This window comes from Nomascus leucogenys, chromosome 12 (genome assembly GCF_006542625.1).
Source record: "Nomascus leucogenys isolate Asia chromosome 12, Asia_NLE_v1, whole genome shotgun sequence".
Lineage (NCBI taxonomy): Eukaryota > Metazoa > Chordata > Mammalia > Primates > Hylobatidae > Nomascus > Nomascus leucogenys.
The window spans coordinates 103983520-104001326 of NC_044392.1; the positions used below are offsets into that span (position 1 = coordinate 103983520).

At 33.1% G+C, this 17807-nt stretch overlaps 1 protein-coding gene across 3 annotated transcripts in view; it reads right to left on the minus strand.

The window, feature by feature from the left end:
- Positions 1–17807, minus strand: part of LOC115837495 (leucine-rich repeat-containing protein 7-like) — a 315547-nt gene that overhangs the window by 43496 nt on the left and 254244 nt on the right. For all 3 annotated transcript variants that reach the window (XM_030823158.1, XM_030823159.1, XM_030823157.1), the window contains one exon: positions 10730–10808. In XM_030823158.1, coding sequence (XP_030679018.1) covers positions 10730–10808 — 79 coding nt within the window. The remainder of the gene's footprint in view (positions 1–10729; positions 10809–17807) is intronic.

The window sequence follows — 17807 nt, forward strand, 5'->3', positions numbered from 1 at the left end:
TTGTGCACTGGAACAAATCATGATTGCCTGCCCCTTTCCTTCCTGTTTGAAGGCTTTCTTCAGCTGCTAAAGCCTGGTCTGTTCATGCACCTGGTAGCCCGAGTTCTATGGAATTAATGTCCCTCTCAGAGACAGTACTTAACTAATGACAAGTAGGAATATAAATGCCTCTGCTCCCTCTCCCATTGTGTTTGATAACTCTGGTATGTGTTTTACACTGTTACCCAGAGTTCCCCAGAAAGTTAAAGTCCAATGGCCAAATACTGTAAAGAGCTTGAAAAAACACTCTCAACAAGTATTTCCTGGGTTTATCTCCTAAGTACACTGCTTGTATTCTTTTCTAAACGTCTGCTTCTGGGCAATCTAAAACAAACACATTTATATATTTATACTGATTTAAGGCAAATCCTTACACATTCTTAGTAATAAGTCCTCAATGTCATTGATAGTTTCTTTGAAACTGCAACTTTAAGTGAAACTATGTATAACAAAACAATTTTTTATCTTCTCTACGACATTATAACGAAATAATGTTGAAGGAAACAACATTATCTGAAGACCCGCTGTATGTCCTTTCACTTAAAGTTGCAGTTTCCAACAACCTATCAATGGCATTAAGTGAAGACTTACTGTATATTAATCTGATATTGGTTATTTTCACTGTAAACATATTGTTCTAGTTTGTATTTTGGAGTTGAATTGTGTGGATATGATTTCACAGAGGATGTTGCCATAAATTTGCTTTTAAGAGACATAGGATTTATGAAAGTAGAAAAGAAAGAGAAGGCAGGCAAGTGAAAAATGAAGGTTTTTATAGTGTAGAGGTAACAAGACACTTGAGATGTGTAACAAAGAGAAGACAAGCTCTGTAGCATATACTTTACGTATGAGAGTATCCGGAGTTAATATTTAAGAATACCAGGAGGGGGCAGGGTTTACAGTCCTTGAATGCCCAACTCAAAGGTTTGAACTTGATCTTATAGAAACGAAAGTCTATGGTGGGTCATTAATTTTCTCTGTGTTTTACTTTGTTGTAATGCATTAGAGCTCACGTCCTGATAGTATGACAGTTGTTATGAGGATGGCACAGATGTTAAATACATTTCAATTGGAATGTAACTATTATCTTTGATGTCTTGTAATTCAAAACAACTAGTTACATATGACTTTTCAAAAAAGATGATCAATATGATACATGTAAAATTAGACGAATGTTAAAACCATTAATCTAATAATTTAACAGTGTCACTACTCAGTCAAAAAACAGCTTTTAAAATACTAATTTTCTATTGGTAGGGACAAATATTTTTCCTATATATCAAAACTATCCAGCTTCTCTCAGTCTACTATTCTCCATATGTATGTAATAAATGATATTGTACTACTTCTTTGATCAAAAATACACTTCTTTTTTGCTTCTTCTTTGGTAATGCTTATGCCCTAGAAGAATCTGGTTTATTACACAGAACATTTTGTTTCAGAGTTTAAGAACTGACCACATTTTTCAGATTCCAATAACAAAACTGGACCAGCAAAAATAGGTTATATGAAAAACCAGCATTGGAAAGTAAGTCGTTTTTATCAGCCTGGTTATAAAAAGAGATGTATTGGCATTTTCTATTGAACTTTCCTTCTTAAAAATGTAGAGTTAAGAATATGATTACATAGTATATCTTATTTAATGACATCTATGTTTTATTTCAACTCACTTCAATGTGAATTTATTGAATGGTTACTCTGCACTTAGATTCAAAATTGATGTCTTCTTGATTTTCCTCATAGGATTCTGTTCATAGATTTAGTTGAATGTTTATACAATAATGCTTTGTACTAGTATTGGAAATTTTCTATTCCTGGGAAAAAATATAAATTATTTGGGGATAAGGAATTTTTAAAATCTCTTAAACTGTCCATTATTGTACTTTGAAAATAACATACAATGAAAAATGGCTTCGATGTTTTTGAAAAATCATCTATGTACAGTCAGTAAGTCTGCCAAAAAAGATTTTCAAAGAATTTATAATTCAAAGTAGGACATTTGTGAGAGTGAAGAGGCAGCTATTAATAAATATGCCAAATCAAGAATAGTAAACAGAGATGATTTGGGCAAACAGAGCCACTTGGTCACTCTACTTATAACTTTCATATCCACCCCATAGACGTACTGTAATTTAATAGTAATTTCTTCATTGTTGAGCATTCAGAATGTTTTGAATTTTTGAGAATGTATCCTATAGCAAATAAAAATACGTTATCAGATATGGTGAAATATAGTGAAAGAAACTTAGGAATTTAAATACTGGCTTCATGCATTTCTCTCTATAAAAGGTAATAATATTTATCTACAGAATGAGGTTTCTGTAAAAATTAAAATGAAATAATGTATCGAAAAGTTTAAGACATCGGTTCTCAATAAATGTTAGTTCTTGCTTTTCCTATTGAGGAGTTATTTATCATTAATTTTATGGTACATTTTGTAGCTTCTGATAGAGACAAGGGCCTGACTTGTCAATATAATCACTTCCAGAACAGTGTATGAGGAACTGTGAGGAAGAAAATATTCCATAGCAAGCTGGATACAATTGATGAAGATGACAATCATAAGTTGCCTTTACTTTCCTGCAAAGTATTCAATGAAATCCAATATTTGACATTAAGTAAGGAACTCTCAATAATGAAATGATTTTACTATCTTAAAATAACTTTGTGGCTTTTCACATGTGACTGATTTATTTAAAAATTCAAAGAATATATATGTTTTATAAATTAGCAAATTATTCATTCTGATAAGTAAATACTTTCCTTTTATTAATTGCTTAAATTAAAAGTGGTATGTATAAATACACAGTTACATAGAACAAATGAGATATGGTGTTTGATAGATCAGTAGGGTTACTCTAGTTAACATTAATTAATTTTACATTTCAAAATAGCCAGAAGAGAATTAGAATGTTCCTAGTGTAAAGAAAAGATAAATATTTAAAGTGATGGATATCTCAATTATCCTGATTTGATTATATGAATGTATCAAATTAGCACATGTGCCCACCCAAAATGTACATCTATATATATCAGTTAAAAAACTACAACAAAGATGGAATAACAATAGACCCAGACACTCATACAGTTTAGCAGTTGAGCACATGTATTGATGTCAGAAGACCTTGCTTTGAATCACAGGTCTTCAAATTATTTTCATGTGACCTTTGCAATTACTTAAATTTGCAATAGTTGATTTCCTTATTTGTAAAATGATAATACTAATATCTGCTGCTCAGATTTGCTCCGATGATTGAATGACTACCTATCCCATAGTAAGAATCAGCAAATCAAAGCAATTTTACTACTTTTATTTAGTACGAATTTTATTTTGATGTTTCAATAAACACTAAATAGAATACTATTTTAGATACTTCCATAATTGCTAATTTTTACTATTGGAATAGGCAAATTAAGATTAGTTTCAGTCACCCTTGTTTCACCATTTTTATCTTTTCTAATTGCATTTACTCTAGAAGTTTAATGAAAACATATTAAAAGCATCTGACCTCTAATAGAACAGTTAAACCATAGAAAATTCTAAGTTTTTTATGTTGTGAATAAGAACAAAATGTACAAGTTTCTACTCTAGCTGGGAAGGCATTTTACACCAAAACATCTTCATTTATGCAGCTTAAAATTATAAAACGAACATCATAATGTTAGAGAACATTAGGAAAATAAAGATAAAAGTGTAACTAATAATTTTACCTCCTTAGCACAACCATGATTATCATTTCATTGATTTCTTTCTGATCTATTAATTGTTTTAACCACACTGCAAACTTATATCATTATATCTCCCTTTAATGTATAATTGTCTTTTAATTTTGCTGTATAAATCGCGTGAATACATAATTTATAATTCAAACTAGGACATTTGTGAGAGTTAGAAGACAGCTATTAATAAATACGCCAAATCAAGGCTAGTAAACAGAGATGCTTTGGGCAAACAGCGACACTTGGTCACTCTACTTATAACTTTCATATCCACCCCATAGATGTACTGTAATTTAATACTAATTTCTTCATTGTTGAGCATTCAGAATGTTTTAAATTTTTGAGAATGTATCCTATAGCAAATAAAAATAAATTATCAGATATGGTGAAATATAGTGAAAGAAACTTAGGAATTTAAATACTGGCTTCATGCATTTCTCTCTATAAAAGGTAATAGTATTTATCTACAGAATGAGGTTTCTGTAAAAATTAAAATGAAATAATGTATCTAGAAGTTTAAGACGTAGGTTCTCAATAAATGTTAGTTCTTGCTTTTCCCATTGAGGAGTTATTTTCAATTTTTATTGTAATAATTTTCACCAATAACTTGGTTAAGGCGTCTAGCTTATAGTATAAAGTTCACATGTAAAAGTAAAACTAAAATGGTAACACTGAAAACTAACTTTTATATTAAAGGACTTACATTACTTAATACTTTACAGATTTCTTAGAAAATAACAGAAAAGCAATACAAAAAAGTCAATGAAACAAAAATCTGGGTTTTTTTTTGTAAAGATCAACAAAATTTATAAATCTCTAGTCAGATTGATTAAGCAAAAAAAGAAAGAAGACACAAATTCCCAATACCAGATATGAAAGAGAGGGCATCACTAGAAAACTACAGATATTAAACGACCAACAGATAAAGAAATTCTATGAAGAACAATATGCCAATATTTGAAAACATATGAAATGTACAAATTTCTGAAAAGCACAACTACCAAAGGTAACTCAAGAAGAAATAGTTTGAATAGTCCAATTGTTATTAAGGAAATTAAATCCATAATTTAAAACTTTTTCATAATGAAATTTCCAGGCTTACATGGTTGCACTTCCATATTCTACCAATATTAAAAATAAACCCCATCAACAAGTGGGCGAAGGACATGAACAGACACTTCTCAAAAGAAGACATTTATGCAGCCAAAAAACACATGAAAAAATGCTCATCATCACTGGCCATCAGAGAAATGCAAATCAAAACCACAATGAGATACCATCTCACACCAGTTAGAATGGCCATCATTAAAAAGTCAGGAAACAACAGGTGCTGGAGAGGATGTGGAGAAATAGGAACACTTTTACACTGTTGGTGGGACTGTAAACTAGTTCAACCATTGTGGAAGTCAGTGTGGCGATTCCTCAGGGATCTAGAACTAGAAATACCATTTGACCCAGCCATCCCATTACTGGGTATATACCCAAAGTATTATAAATCATGCTGCTATAAAGACACGTGCACATGTATGTTTATTGCGGCACTATTCACAATAGCAAAGACTTGGAACCAACCGAAATGTCCAACAACAATAGACTGGATTAAGAAAATGTGGCACATATACACCATGGAATACTATGCAGCCATAAAAAATGATGAGTTCATGTCCTTTGTAGGGACATGGATGAAACTGGAAATCATCATTCTCAGTAAACTATCGCAAGGACAAAAAACCAAACACCGCATGTTCTCACTCATAGGTGGGAATTGAACAATGAGAACACATGGACACAGGAAGGGGAACATCACACACTGGGGACTGTTGTAGGGTGCGGGGAGTGGGGAGGGACAGCATTAGGAGATATACCTAATGCTAAATGACGAGTTAATGGGTGCAACACACCAACATGGCACATGGATACATATGTAACAAACCTGCACATTGTGCACATGTACCCTAAAACCTAAAGTATAATAAAAAAAAATCACCAATTCTAGCTAGACTGTTATGTAAGATAGAAAATAACATTTCTCAACTCATTTTATGAAGCCAGTGTTACCCCGATAGCAAAACCAGACAAAGAAATTACAAGATAAGAAACTTCAGACTAATATGCTCCATGAGTATAACTGGGAAAATTCCTCACAAATATTAGCAAATCAGAGCCATCAACATAGAAAAAAAAAAGTAATACTTCCTAATTAGGTAGCCATGATCCCTGGAATGCAAAATTGGCTGATAATCAAAAATCAATCAGTGTGAGTCACCATAGGTTCAAACTAAAAAAGACAGACCATATGATCTGGGGTTATAAAAAACAACTTTGACAAAATTCAACATCCATTCGTAATAAACTCAGCAAACCAAATATCAGATATGTGGAAGACACATTCTAAATGCCCTGCCGTGATCCTCACCTCCTGTTGTATAATCTTCTTCTTTTGAGTGTTGGTAGGACCTGTGACTTGCTACTGATCAATAGAATGTGGCAAATATGACAGAATGTTGCTCCCACAACTAGATTACATTATATAACTCCATCAGGCTAAGAGACTCAAAACTGCCTTGGGAGAGAATTATATGGCAGGGAACAGCACACAGTCTTCAGGTCCCATGAGTGGTTTCCAGCTGACAGCCAGCAAAAAGTGCAGCCTGGTGAAATTTCTGAAGCAGGGGACCCAGATAAGCCATGCCCGAATTCCTGACCCACAGACATTGAGAAATACATAATATGTGTTGTTTTAAGCTGATACGTTTGTGGCGATTTGTTTCAGAGCATTAGAAAATTAATAAAGATTTTTGATGCTTGGAATTGGGGTTCTGCTATAACTAATTTCTAAAAATGTGCAGTGGCTTTGAAAGCACTCAGTGGTCACAGACTGGAGAATGTTAAAAAATCATGATAAAGCGTACATTTTCTTGAAAAGACTTTTAGAAGAAATCTAAACTTTGATGGCCCTGCTAGTGAGGGCTCAAAAGGAAGTGAATGTCAGGTTACTGGAAATTTTCTCAATCTGATAAACGGTATATATTTAAAAAACAAGTAACAATCACACATAATGGTGAAACTCTAAATGCTTTCTCTCTAAGATTGGGAACAAGGCAATGCTGCCTGCTTTCACCTCTGATGTTCAACATGTACAGGAGGTCTTAGCCAAGACCAAAAGGTAAGAAAAACAAACAAATAAATGGCATATAGATAAAAAATGATAAAATAAAACTGTCTTATTCACAGGTAACATGATATTCTACATAGAAAATTCCCCAAAAATCTACATATGCAATTTAATGGAATTAGTGAGTTTAGTAAGATTACAGAAGATCGGATAAATATTAAAAATCAATTGTATTTATACATGCTGGCAGTAAACAATTGGAATAATAAAAAATCATTCACAATAGCACAAAAACAATAAAACACTTAGAATAAAAAGAACAAAATTTGTATGCTGAAATCTATAAAATATTGATAAAATTTAAAATACCTAAATAAGTATGGAGCTAAATGATCCTCAGGGATGAGAATATTCAATATTTTTGAGATGTTAAGTTCTATCCAAATTGATCTACAGATTTAATGCAATCTCTATCAAAATGCCAACAGGCTTGTAGATTTTTGTATAAATTAGCAAGCTAATTATAAAATTTACATAGAATAGCAAAAAGCATACTAGCCCAAACGATTTTGATGAAGGACAAAGTTGAAGGACTCAGATTTTCTGATTTCATTGCTTACTATTATATAAAGCTACAGTAATTAATACAATAGGGAATTTGTGTAAGGACAAACATATAGATTAACAAAAATCAAAAATCCAGAAATAAACTCAAATATATGTGATCAATTGTTTTACAACAAGGTACACAAAATCAGCTTTAAATGGATCATAGACCTAACTGTAAAACCTAAACTATAAGAGTTTCAGAGGATGGCACAGGGGAAAATGACTATGGCTATACATTTAGCAAAGATCTCCTAGATAAGAAAGGACAGCAGAAACCAGAAACAATTATTAAATAGAAATTCATCAAATCGAAAACCTTCTCTTTGAAAGGTACCACTTAGAAAATAAAGAGATCAGCCATAGAATAAGAGCAAATCTTCACTTCCAAATATCTTCTGAAGGTCCAGAATATATATACATAATTCTTGTAATTCAATAATAAAAAGGCAAGCAAATAAAAATGAACAAAAAAATTGAATCTTTACCAAAGAAGCCAATACATATTATAAATAAATACATGCAAAGGTGCTAATTAGACATTAGAAATATAAATTAAAGCCATAATGAAATACCATTTCTACTACACTGGCTAAAATGGAAAAAAATAAAAAACTGATAGAACCAAATTCTGGCAAAGATGAAGAACAACTGAACCCTGAACAACTGAACTGGTGTAACGCACAATTGAATAGCTTTGGGAAAGTGGTTTGGAAGTTTCTTATCATGTTAAACATACACATACCATACTACTCAGAAAACTACTCCTAGGGGTTCACTCAATAGAAATGAAAATATATGCTCACACAAACACTTGTTCATGGTTTGTACCAGCCTTATTCATAATAGCCAAAAACTGGAAACAACCCAAATGCCTATCAACTGAAATATAGATACACAAATAATGTTATATCCATACAATGGAATACTACCTGGCAATAAAGGCGAATGAAGTACTGATTATTGAAAAATTACAAATAAATTTCAAAATCTTTATGTTAAGTAAAAGAAGTCAGACACAAAAGTATGATATCATTTATTTGTCATTTTGAAAAAGACAAAGCAATGGGGATAGTAATCGTCAGTGGATGACTGGGCTAAGAGAATTCCTTGAGATGATGCAATAGTCTGTATCTTGACTATGGAGATGGTCACATGACTGTATACATTTGTTAAAATTCATTGAACCATACACCTAAATAGAATTAATCTTACTTTTTTTGAGACAGGGTCTCACTCTGTTGCCCAGGATGGAGTGCAGGGGCATGATCATGGTTCACTGCAGCCTTGTCCTCCCAGGCTAAAGTGATTCTCCCACCTTAGTCTCTCAAGTAGCTAGGACTACAGGCACACACCACCACACCAGGCCAATTTTTGGCATGCTTTATAGAGATAGGGTTTCACCATGTTGCCAGGGCCAATCTTGAACTCATGTGATCCTCCTGCCTTGGCCTCCCAAAGTGTTGGGATCACAGGTGTGAGCAACCATGCGTGGCCAGAGTAAATTTTATTGTATAGAAATAACATTTAAAAACCTGACTCTAAAATTTGATAAACAATTATATTGACTTTTCATAATTTTTATGAATTTCAAAACTGTTTAATGTTTATAGTGTTATGCATTTTTGCTGAAATAGGTCATATTTATCTTTTAAAAAGTTAAACATATGAAGGGAATGAGACATATCCAATAAAACCATAGACTTGAAATTTCTCGAAGATGTAATTTCTAATCTGGCTTCCACTCCCAAAGACCTACCATGATTCCTAAATAAGATGAGCTACTGGAATTAAGTAATTAGGGAAAACAAAGCAATTTATCGTCAACACTGGATTGTTTTCACTCAAGTCACGGACAGGACTGTAGTCCTGGTGGGAGAAATTAGTAACATCTATTTCATTGAGATGTTGAAAAAATTGCATTTTGGTCTAAGAGTTTTGGGAAAAGCTTTTTAGGGTTTTGTTTTCTCTTTTTCTTCCCTCCCTATTTTCAGGAAGAAAAACTGTAATTTTTTCAGGAAGAAAAACTGTAATTTTTAAACACATTTTGTTGCTTGATGTTTTACATTTCCTACAAAAGGCCTCAGATTATTTCACAAACCATCCACTATAAAGATCTCCATCTAAACTTCGATCTCATTCTTTTACATTCTATTCCACTTCTCACCTTGTCTAGAGCCTCTTCCCATCATCCATAGAGAACCACTTTCACTACTCCCTCTCCTCAACTCTACTGGTATAAATTTCCCATCAACTTCCCTTTGACAAATTTATTTATGTCTTCTTCTAAAAACACTCCATCCATTGAATGTCTTTCCAATGGGCTCCAGTCTCCCCCAGCCTCCTACACTTCATCAGACAAAAGATTGAGGAATTTTTCACAAATCCTACTGTCAGCTTTGTATAATTAAAATGCCAGTCTTACTCTGAAGCTCATTTTTTGCAGCCCAATACAACTGACTTGTTTCAACCTTTTCTAAATATTACAACTGTCAGGAGCCTGTCTAGAGTTTATTTCTACTTCCATTATTAAGTGACTTTAACATTCAGGTTCATGACTCCTCCAATCAATTTATTTTATTGCTTCCTGACCTACTTGATTCCACAGACTTCTGTCACTACACCATCTCCTCAATTTACCAACATGGTCACTTGCCGGGTGTCATTTTTCTATAGCATTTCTTAATTAACACATCTTGGACTACAAATACCCATTTTCTGATCACAGCATCTCTATCATCCATGTCTTCCATTCTCCTATTCTCCTAGGGTTATCTCTCTGCTCTTGCTGCAATCTCTGGTATACAAGTACTTTCTAGTTCTGGTCATACTTAATTTCCTTGAACTACATGATAGGTTATTTTTATGCACTTGTCAATACCTTAAACTCTTGCAGTATCTTGAACTTCTGGCAGTCCTTGATGCTCGTTTTTCACCATGACCATAACTAATAACTGTTTTATTACTTTCAATTCTTATCTGTGGAATGTTACCTGAGAGCTGTGGAAATGGTGACAAAGTTTGTTTCAAAGTAATACCGTCTTTTGCCAATTGGGTCTTCCTTGCTACCCAGCAACGTTTTTAATCATCTTTTGTCAAACTATTCTGACTAATGTTTCCCATTCTTCAATTAAATGCTATGTCAATGCTACATTTAAATTTAAATTATGTTGTGCATTTCCTCTATTTTGGTACAGTATTATACAATGGAAATATAAATACAAATAAAATTTAATCACTCATACTCACTTAGAAATGGGATTGACACTGGCTTCAATAATTGTTAAACACTTACAGCACTTTATGTTTTCTGGAAATTCTTGTACACCTAAAATGTGAAAAAAAAAAGTACATGAAAATGTTCCAACAAATATTCTTTAAACTATAGTTCTAATATTTAGATAATTATTAAAACTATGAGTCAGTACATGGTGTAAACACCATTTAGGATAACCATTTAAGTAGAAATAAAACCTTAATAACATATCAATATTATTAATCATATATACATGATTTTTAATAAAAGTTGAATGTTAAATAATATTTTATAATAAAAGTTTAAAATTGTATGTAAAATTTAGGACAATTGTGTATTTGGCCTAAGATAAATCTTTGATCTTTGGTAACCTAAAGAAATAAAAATAGCTTAAGTTATTAAGTTATAGTGCCACTACTGAGAGAAGGGAGAACAAGTAGATGTAAAGAAAACAGAAGATAAAATCTTTACTCCAATAATCATTTTATAAGGTTAGGAAGGTTGAACATATACATGTGAAAAATATTTAAGAATACACCCAAAACTGATAGATATTCCCAAACTAATATGGGGCTCTGCTAAATTTTATACAATTCTTTTTTGTTGGCTGTACAGAGTGCAGCTCTGCATCTGCCTGAAAGTGTGAAGAGACAAGCAGCTTTCCTTGGGTCCCCCCTGGAGTCTCTGAGGTAGCCAGCCTGGCTGATTGCCCTTGGAGAATTGCTCATCTGCTGTCACAGCTGTGCTGCTGGCTATGTGACAGAAAAACACAGATTTTTCTATGAAACTGAAAATGCAAAAGCTGCAAACCTAATCCATAAATGTGAGGGTCAGAGGAATAAAAGATGTGGGGGACATTTCAATCAATTGACAGCAATGGATCAATGTAGAAGGATGCAAACATTTTCAAAAAGAACTGGCCTTTCCCAGTACTTCATATCTGACAGAAGGATAAGGAATGCTTTGTGGCAGGATATAATTGAACTTTTTGATGATGGATACTCAAGAAACAAAATATTCCACCTTTTTAGATTCCATTCATCTAGACTACCATGTCCACAGGACTTCAAAGCCCTTGAAGCAGCAGGAGGGTAGTCAAATCCAGGACAGGTCACTTATCCACTGCTAAAGAGGGGTACAAAGGGGGGTTTGCAATGTTTCTCACCCCATTTCTCTCCATTTAAAATTTCACCAGAAATCATGTGGTCCTAAAATTATTACTGAACGATTCTTACTTCTAAATAAGAGCCTCCAAAAGTTTGGGAGCTCCATTATGCATGAATTTAATGAAAAAGCCTGTTCCTCTTGTTTTTGGAAGGCTAAAACACCTAGAACTTCTTCCATTAAATAGTCACTAAAAAAGGGCAGCCAGGTCAATAATCTAAGTTGTGAATAATTCTTAACATTTTCCTGTGAAATTCTTTACTTTAAATATCTTCAACCAACAGGAGTACAAATTTCTCCTTTTCTCCGTTTAGCTTTTTCTGTTCACTCTCCAATCTGGGCTCATTGCATGCTGGTATGCATGATGCTTTATTTCCACAGGTCCCTGCCTTAAAATGATGTATCCTTAAATTATGTATAAACCAGGACATGGAAGCAGAAGTGAGTTAAAATATGATTTTAAGAACAAGATGACGTCTCTTTATCTTCTCCTGAAAATGGAATTGCCTACTTTGTTGAAAATGCTGCTATATTATTTGTTTAAAAATTCGTATTACACTGTTTACAGTTTAAATTTAAAATAAGTCAGAGGACAATCTGTTGGCTTAAGATGGAATCCTAGCTATATACTTTCTGGCTGGTAGCCCTAGGCAAGTCTTTTAAACTCCCAATGCCTTAGTTTCCTACTCTGAAAAATAGTGATTATATGAATGGTGTTATCATAGAGTTGTAGTGAGGATTAGAAGAGATTATATAGAAAAGCAATTGGCACAAAGTGCTGTAATAATGTTATCTATAATTATTAGAAATAACAAAGAATCAGAGGATGTAAGTAAAAAAAAGAAGCAAAAACATATCAAAATTATCTGGCTTCAGGCATAAATGTGTAAAATTTATCTACCTTAGAGAACACAGGAAAAAGAATCAGTGTGCTGAAAGAATATAATATATATACTGTGAATATATACATTATTAATGTGTGTGGATGTGTACACACACACACTTTTAAAGCTGCTGTTCTTTGAGGACTCAAAAGTGCCAGACATTGTGCCAAGATTACAGACATAAAAAATGGGATGAAAAAGACTTCATGACATTTTTCTTAAATTGATGTTCTAAATCAGAAGAATGATTGAAAGAAAAACTATAGAAGAATCAAAAGATAAATGTGAAGAAGTCTTCTAGAAAATGTGGTAAATTAGGCAAAAAGACAGTAAAGATGAATTTATAATAGTTGAGACATTTAGTATCTGAGTAATAGAAGTTCTAAGAAGAGTAAACTGAGAACACAAAGGATAGAAAATATTAAAGGAACAATTCAAGAATATTTCAGTAATTTCAAACAATGAACAAAAATCAACAAAATGGCAATAGTAAGTCCTTACCTATCAATAATTATTTTAAATGTAAATAGGCTAAATTATCTAATGAAAAGACATAGAGTCGCTGAATGGGTGAAAAAAACATGACCCAACTACACGTGCTTGAAACACACTTTAGGGACCTATTAGGCTGAAATAAAAGGATAGAAATAATATTTCATGCAAATATAAACCTAAAGAGAGCAGGAGTAGCTGTACTTATTTCAGACAAAACAGGCTTTAAGTCAAAACCTGTCACAAGTGACAAAAAGGGTAATTATATAATGATAAAAGTGTCAATTCAGCAAGAGGATATAATTTAGATATATGCACCCAATACCAGATAACCTAAATATATGAAGCAAGCATTGACAGACTGAAAGGAGAAATAGAATAAAATATAATAATAGTAGGGACTTCGATACCCTGCTTGCAACAGGGTAGATTATGCAGACGAAATATCAACAAAGAAACATTGGACTTCATAGACATAATACACACACACACACACACACACACACACACACACGCACACACACACACACAGAGAGAGAGCATTCCATTCAACAGCAGCAGAATACACATTAATCTCAAGCACACATGAAATATTCTGCAGCAATATTATATGCAAGGCCACAAAATAAGTCTTAAAAAATTTACAAAGACTGAAATAATACCAAGTATCTTTTCCAACATCAATGATATATATAAAACCAGAAATCAGTAGCAAGAGGAAAACTGGAAAATTCACAAATATGTGGAAACCAAATAGTACCATCCTGAGCAACCATTAGGTCAAAGAAGAAATCAAAAGGAAAATTAAAAGAAAATCTTGATACAAAAAAAATAGAAATACAACATACCAAAACTTATGGGATGGAGCAAAAGCAGTTTTAAGAGGGAAGTTTATAGCAATAAATGCCAAATTAAGAACAAAGAAAGATCTCAAATAAATAAGCTAACTTTACACTTCAAGTAATTAGAAAAATAAGAACAAACCCAACAAATATCAGAGCAGCAGTAAATGAAGCAGTGACAAGAAAAAATCAGAAAACATCAATGAAACTAGAATTTGTTTTTTTGAAAAGATAAAACTTACAGCCTTTAGCTACACTAAGAATAAAAGGGAACCTATTTAAATAAATAGAACCAGAAGTGAGTAAGAAGACACTACAACTGATACTACAGATATACAAATCATAAGATACCACTACAAGAAATTATATGCCAACAAACAACTGAATAATCTAGAAGAAATAAATTCTTATTGATATAGAGCCTGCTTAGACTGAATCACGAATAAAAAATTTGAACAGACATAACTAATAAGGAGATTGAATCAGTAAACAGAAATCTCCCAACAATGAAAAGCCCAGTACCCTATGACTTCACTGTGAATTCTACCAAACATTGAAAGGAGAATTAATATCAATCCTTCTCAAACAATTGAAAAGAAGGGAATACTTTCAAATCCAGTTTCCAAGACCAGCATTACCTTGACACCAAACCCAGACAAGAAACCACACAAGAAAAGAAAATTACAGCCCAACATCCCTGATGAACATACGTGCAAAAATCCTCAACAAAGTACTAGAAACCCCAATACAACAGCACACTAAAAGGATCATATAGCATAGTCAAATGGGATTTACCCCAGGGATGCAAAGATGGTTTATCATCCACAAATCAATAAATGTGATACACCACATCAAGAGAATGAAGGATAAACATCATATGATCATTTTACTAGATGCAGAAAAAAGCGTTGAACAAAATCCAACATCCTTTCATAATGAAACTCTCAACAAATTAGGTATAGAAGAAATGTACTTTAACACAAAAAAAGCCACATATGACAACCCTACAGCTAACATCATACTCAACAGTGAAAAGTTGAAAGCTTTTCATTTAAGATCAGGAACATGACAGGGATGATTATTCTTGTCACTTCTATTTAACATAGTACTGAAAGTCCTAACCAGAGGGTTAGGCAAGAAAAAGAAATAAAAGGCAACTGAGTCAGAAAGGAAAGTTGAATGGTCCCTGTTTGTGGATGCCAGCATCTTATATATAGAAAACCCTAAACAATCCACCAAAAGGTATTGGAACTATTAAGCAAATTTAGTAGAGCACAAGCTACAAAATTAACATTTAAAAGTCAATTTTGTTTCCATACATTCACAACAAACTATGTGAAAAAGAAATAAAACAATGCTTATAATAGTGTGGGAAAGAATACCACACTTAGAAATAAATTTAACTGAGGTGAAAAATCTGTTATCACTGAAAACTTCAAAAGATTGATGAAAAAAATTGAAGACAAAAATAAACAGGAACTGCCGCAATAAACATACGTGTGCATGTGTCTTTATAGCAGCATGATTTATAATCCTTTGGGTATATACCCAGTAATGGGATGGCTGGGTCAAATGGTATTTCTAGTTCTAGATCCCTGAGGAATCGCCACACTGACTTCCACAATGGTTGAACTAGTTTACAGTCCCACCAACAGTGTAAAAGTGTTCCTATTTCTCCACATCCTCTCCAGCACCTGTTGTTTCCTGACTTTTTAATGATCGCCATTCTAACTGGTGTGAGATAGTATCTCACTGTGGTTTTGATTTGCATTTCTCTGATGGCCAGTGATGATGAGCATTTTTGCATGGGTTTTTTGGCTGCATAAATAAATGTCTTCTTTTGAGAAGTGTTATTGCGGCACTATTCACAATAGCAAAGACTTGGAACCAACCCAAATGTCCAACAACGATAAACTGGATTAAGAAAATGTGGCACATATACACCATGGAATACTATGCAGCCATAAAAAAGGATGAGTTCATGTCCTTTGTAGGGATATGGATGAAACTGGAAACCACCATTCTCAGTAAACTATCGCAAGGACAAAAAACCAAACACCACATGTTCTCACTCATAGGTGGGAATTGAACAATGAGAACACATGGACACAGGAAGGGGAACATCACACTCCAGGGACTGTTGTGGGGTGGGGGGAGGGGGGAGGGACAGCATTAGGAGATATACCTAATGCTAAATGACGAGTTAATGGGTGCAGCAAACCAACATAGCACATGGATACATATGTAACAAACCTGCACATTGTGCACATGTACCCTAAAACCTAAAGTATAATAATAAAAAAAAAACACAAATAAACAGGAAGATATCATGAATTCACGGAGTGAAATAATTAATGTTGTTTAAAATTCCATACTACCCAAAGTAATTCACAGATTAAATGCAATTCCTATCAAAATCCCAATGACTTTTTTTTTTTTACAGAAATAGAAATAATAATCCGAAAATTTATATGAAATCACAAAAGATTCTGAGTAGTTAAAGTAATTTTGAGCAAGAAGAAAAAGCTGGAAGCCTCACCTTTCTTCATTTCAAATTACATTACTAAGCTATTATAATCAAAACAGGCTGATATTGGCACAAACACAGACTTAGAGATCAGTGGAATAAATTAGAGATCCCAGAAAAAAAAGCCACATATATATCAATCAACTGATTGTTAACAAATGTACCAATGGGGATAGTCTCTTCAACAAATGGTGCTGAGAAAACTAGAAGCCCACAGGTAGAAGAATGAAATTGGACCCTTATCTTAGATAATACACAAAAATCAACCCAAAATGGATTAAAGACTTATATATAAGACCTGAAACTTTAAAAACTTACATATATAAGACCTGAAATTTTAAAACTTCTGGAATAAAAAGTAGGGGTAAAGCTCCTTGACATTGGACTTGGAAATGGTTTTTCTGAATGTGACACCAAAAGCACAAACAACAAAAGCAAATAAAAGCAAGTAGGACTATATAAAATAAAATGTTTTTGCACAGCAAAACCTACGTACATATAATATATGTATATCTTATCTATACATATAATATATGCACATAGTATATATGTGCACCATGAAATATTATTTGGCCTTAAAGCATAAGCAAATCCTCCTATTTGGAACATCATGGATGGGCCTGGAAGACATGCTAAGTGAAATAAGCTAGACATAGAAAGACAAATATGGCATCATATCACTTATACAGGAATCTAAAAAAGTCTAATTCTTAGAAACAGAGTAGAATAGTTGTTACCAGGTGCTGGGGAGTGGGGGAAATGAGGAGATGTTGGCCAAAAGGTATGAGCTTTCAGTTTTAAGATGAAGAAGTTCTGGAGATCTAATATATACTATGGGGACTATAGTTAGTAATTATACTGTGTTGTATACTTGAAAAAATAGTTATTTTTTAAATTAAATAGAAAATGGAAGTTAAATATTTACATTCTACCTTTCAGTTAAACATAGTCAAATGCCAACTGTGGAACAAGGACACTGTCAAAAATGTTTCAACACCTTTTTCACTGGGACACTTCAGGCCTTCCACTAAAATAGAAAGATGATAAGAGATGCCCATAAAACCATGCAATTGCTAAAACAACTTTTGGGGAAGAAATACTGGCTGCAGATTTGTCAGAATGTGCCTGCTACGGTTTGAATATTTGTATCTTCCCAAGTTCA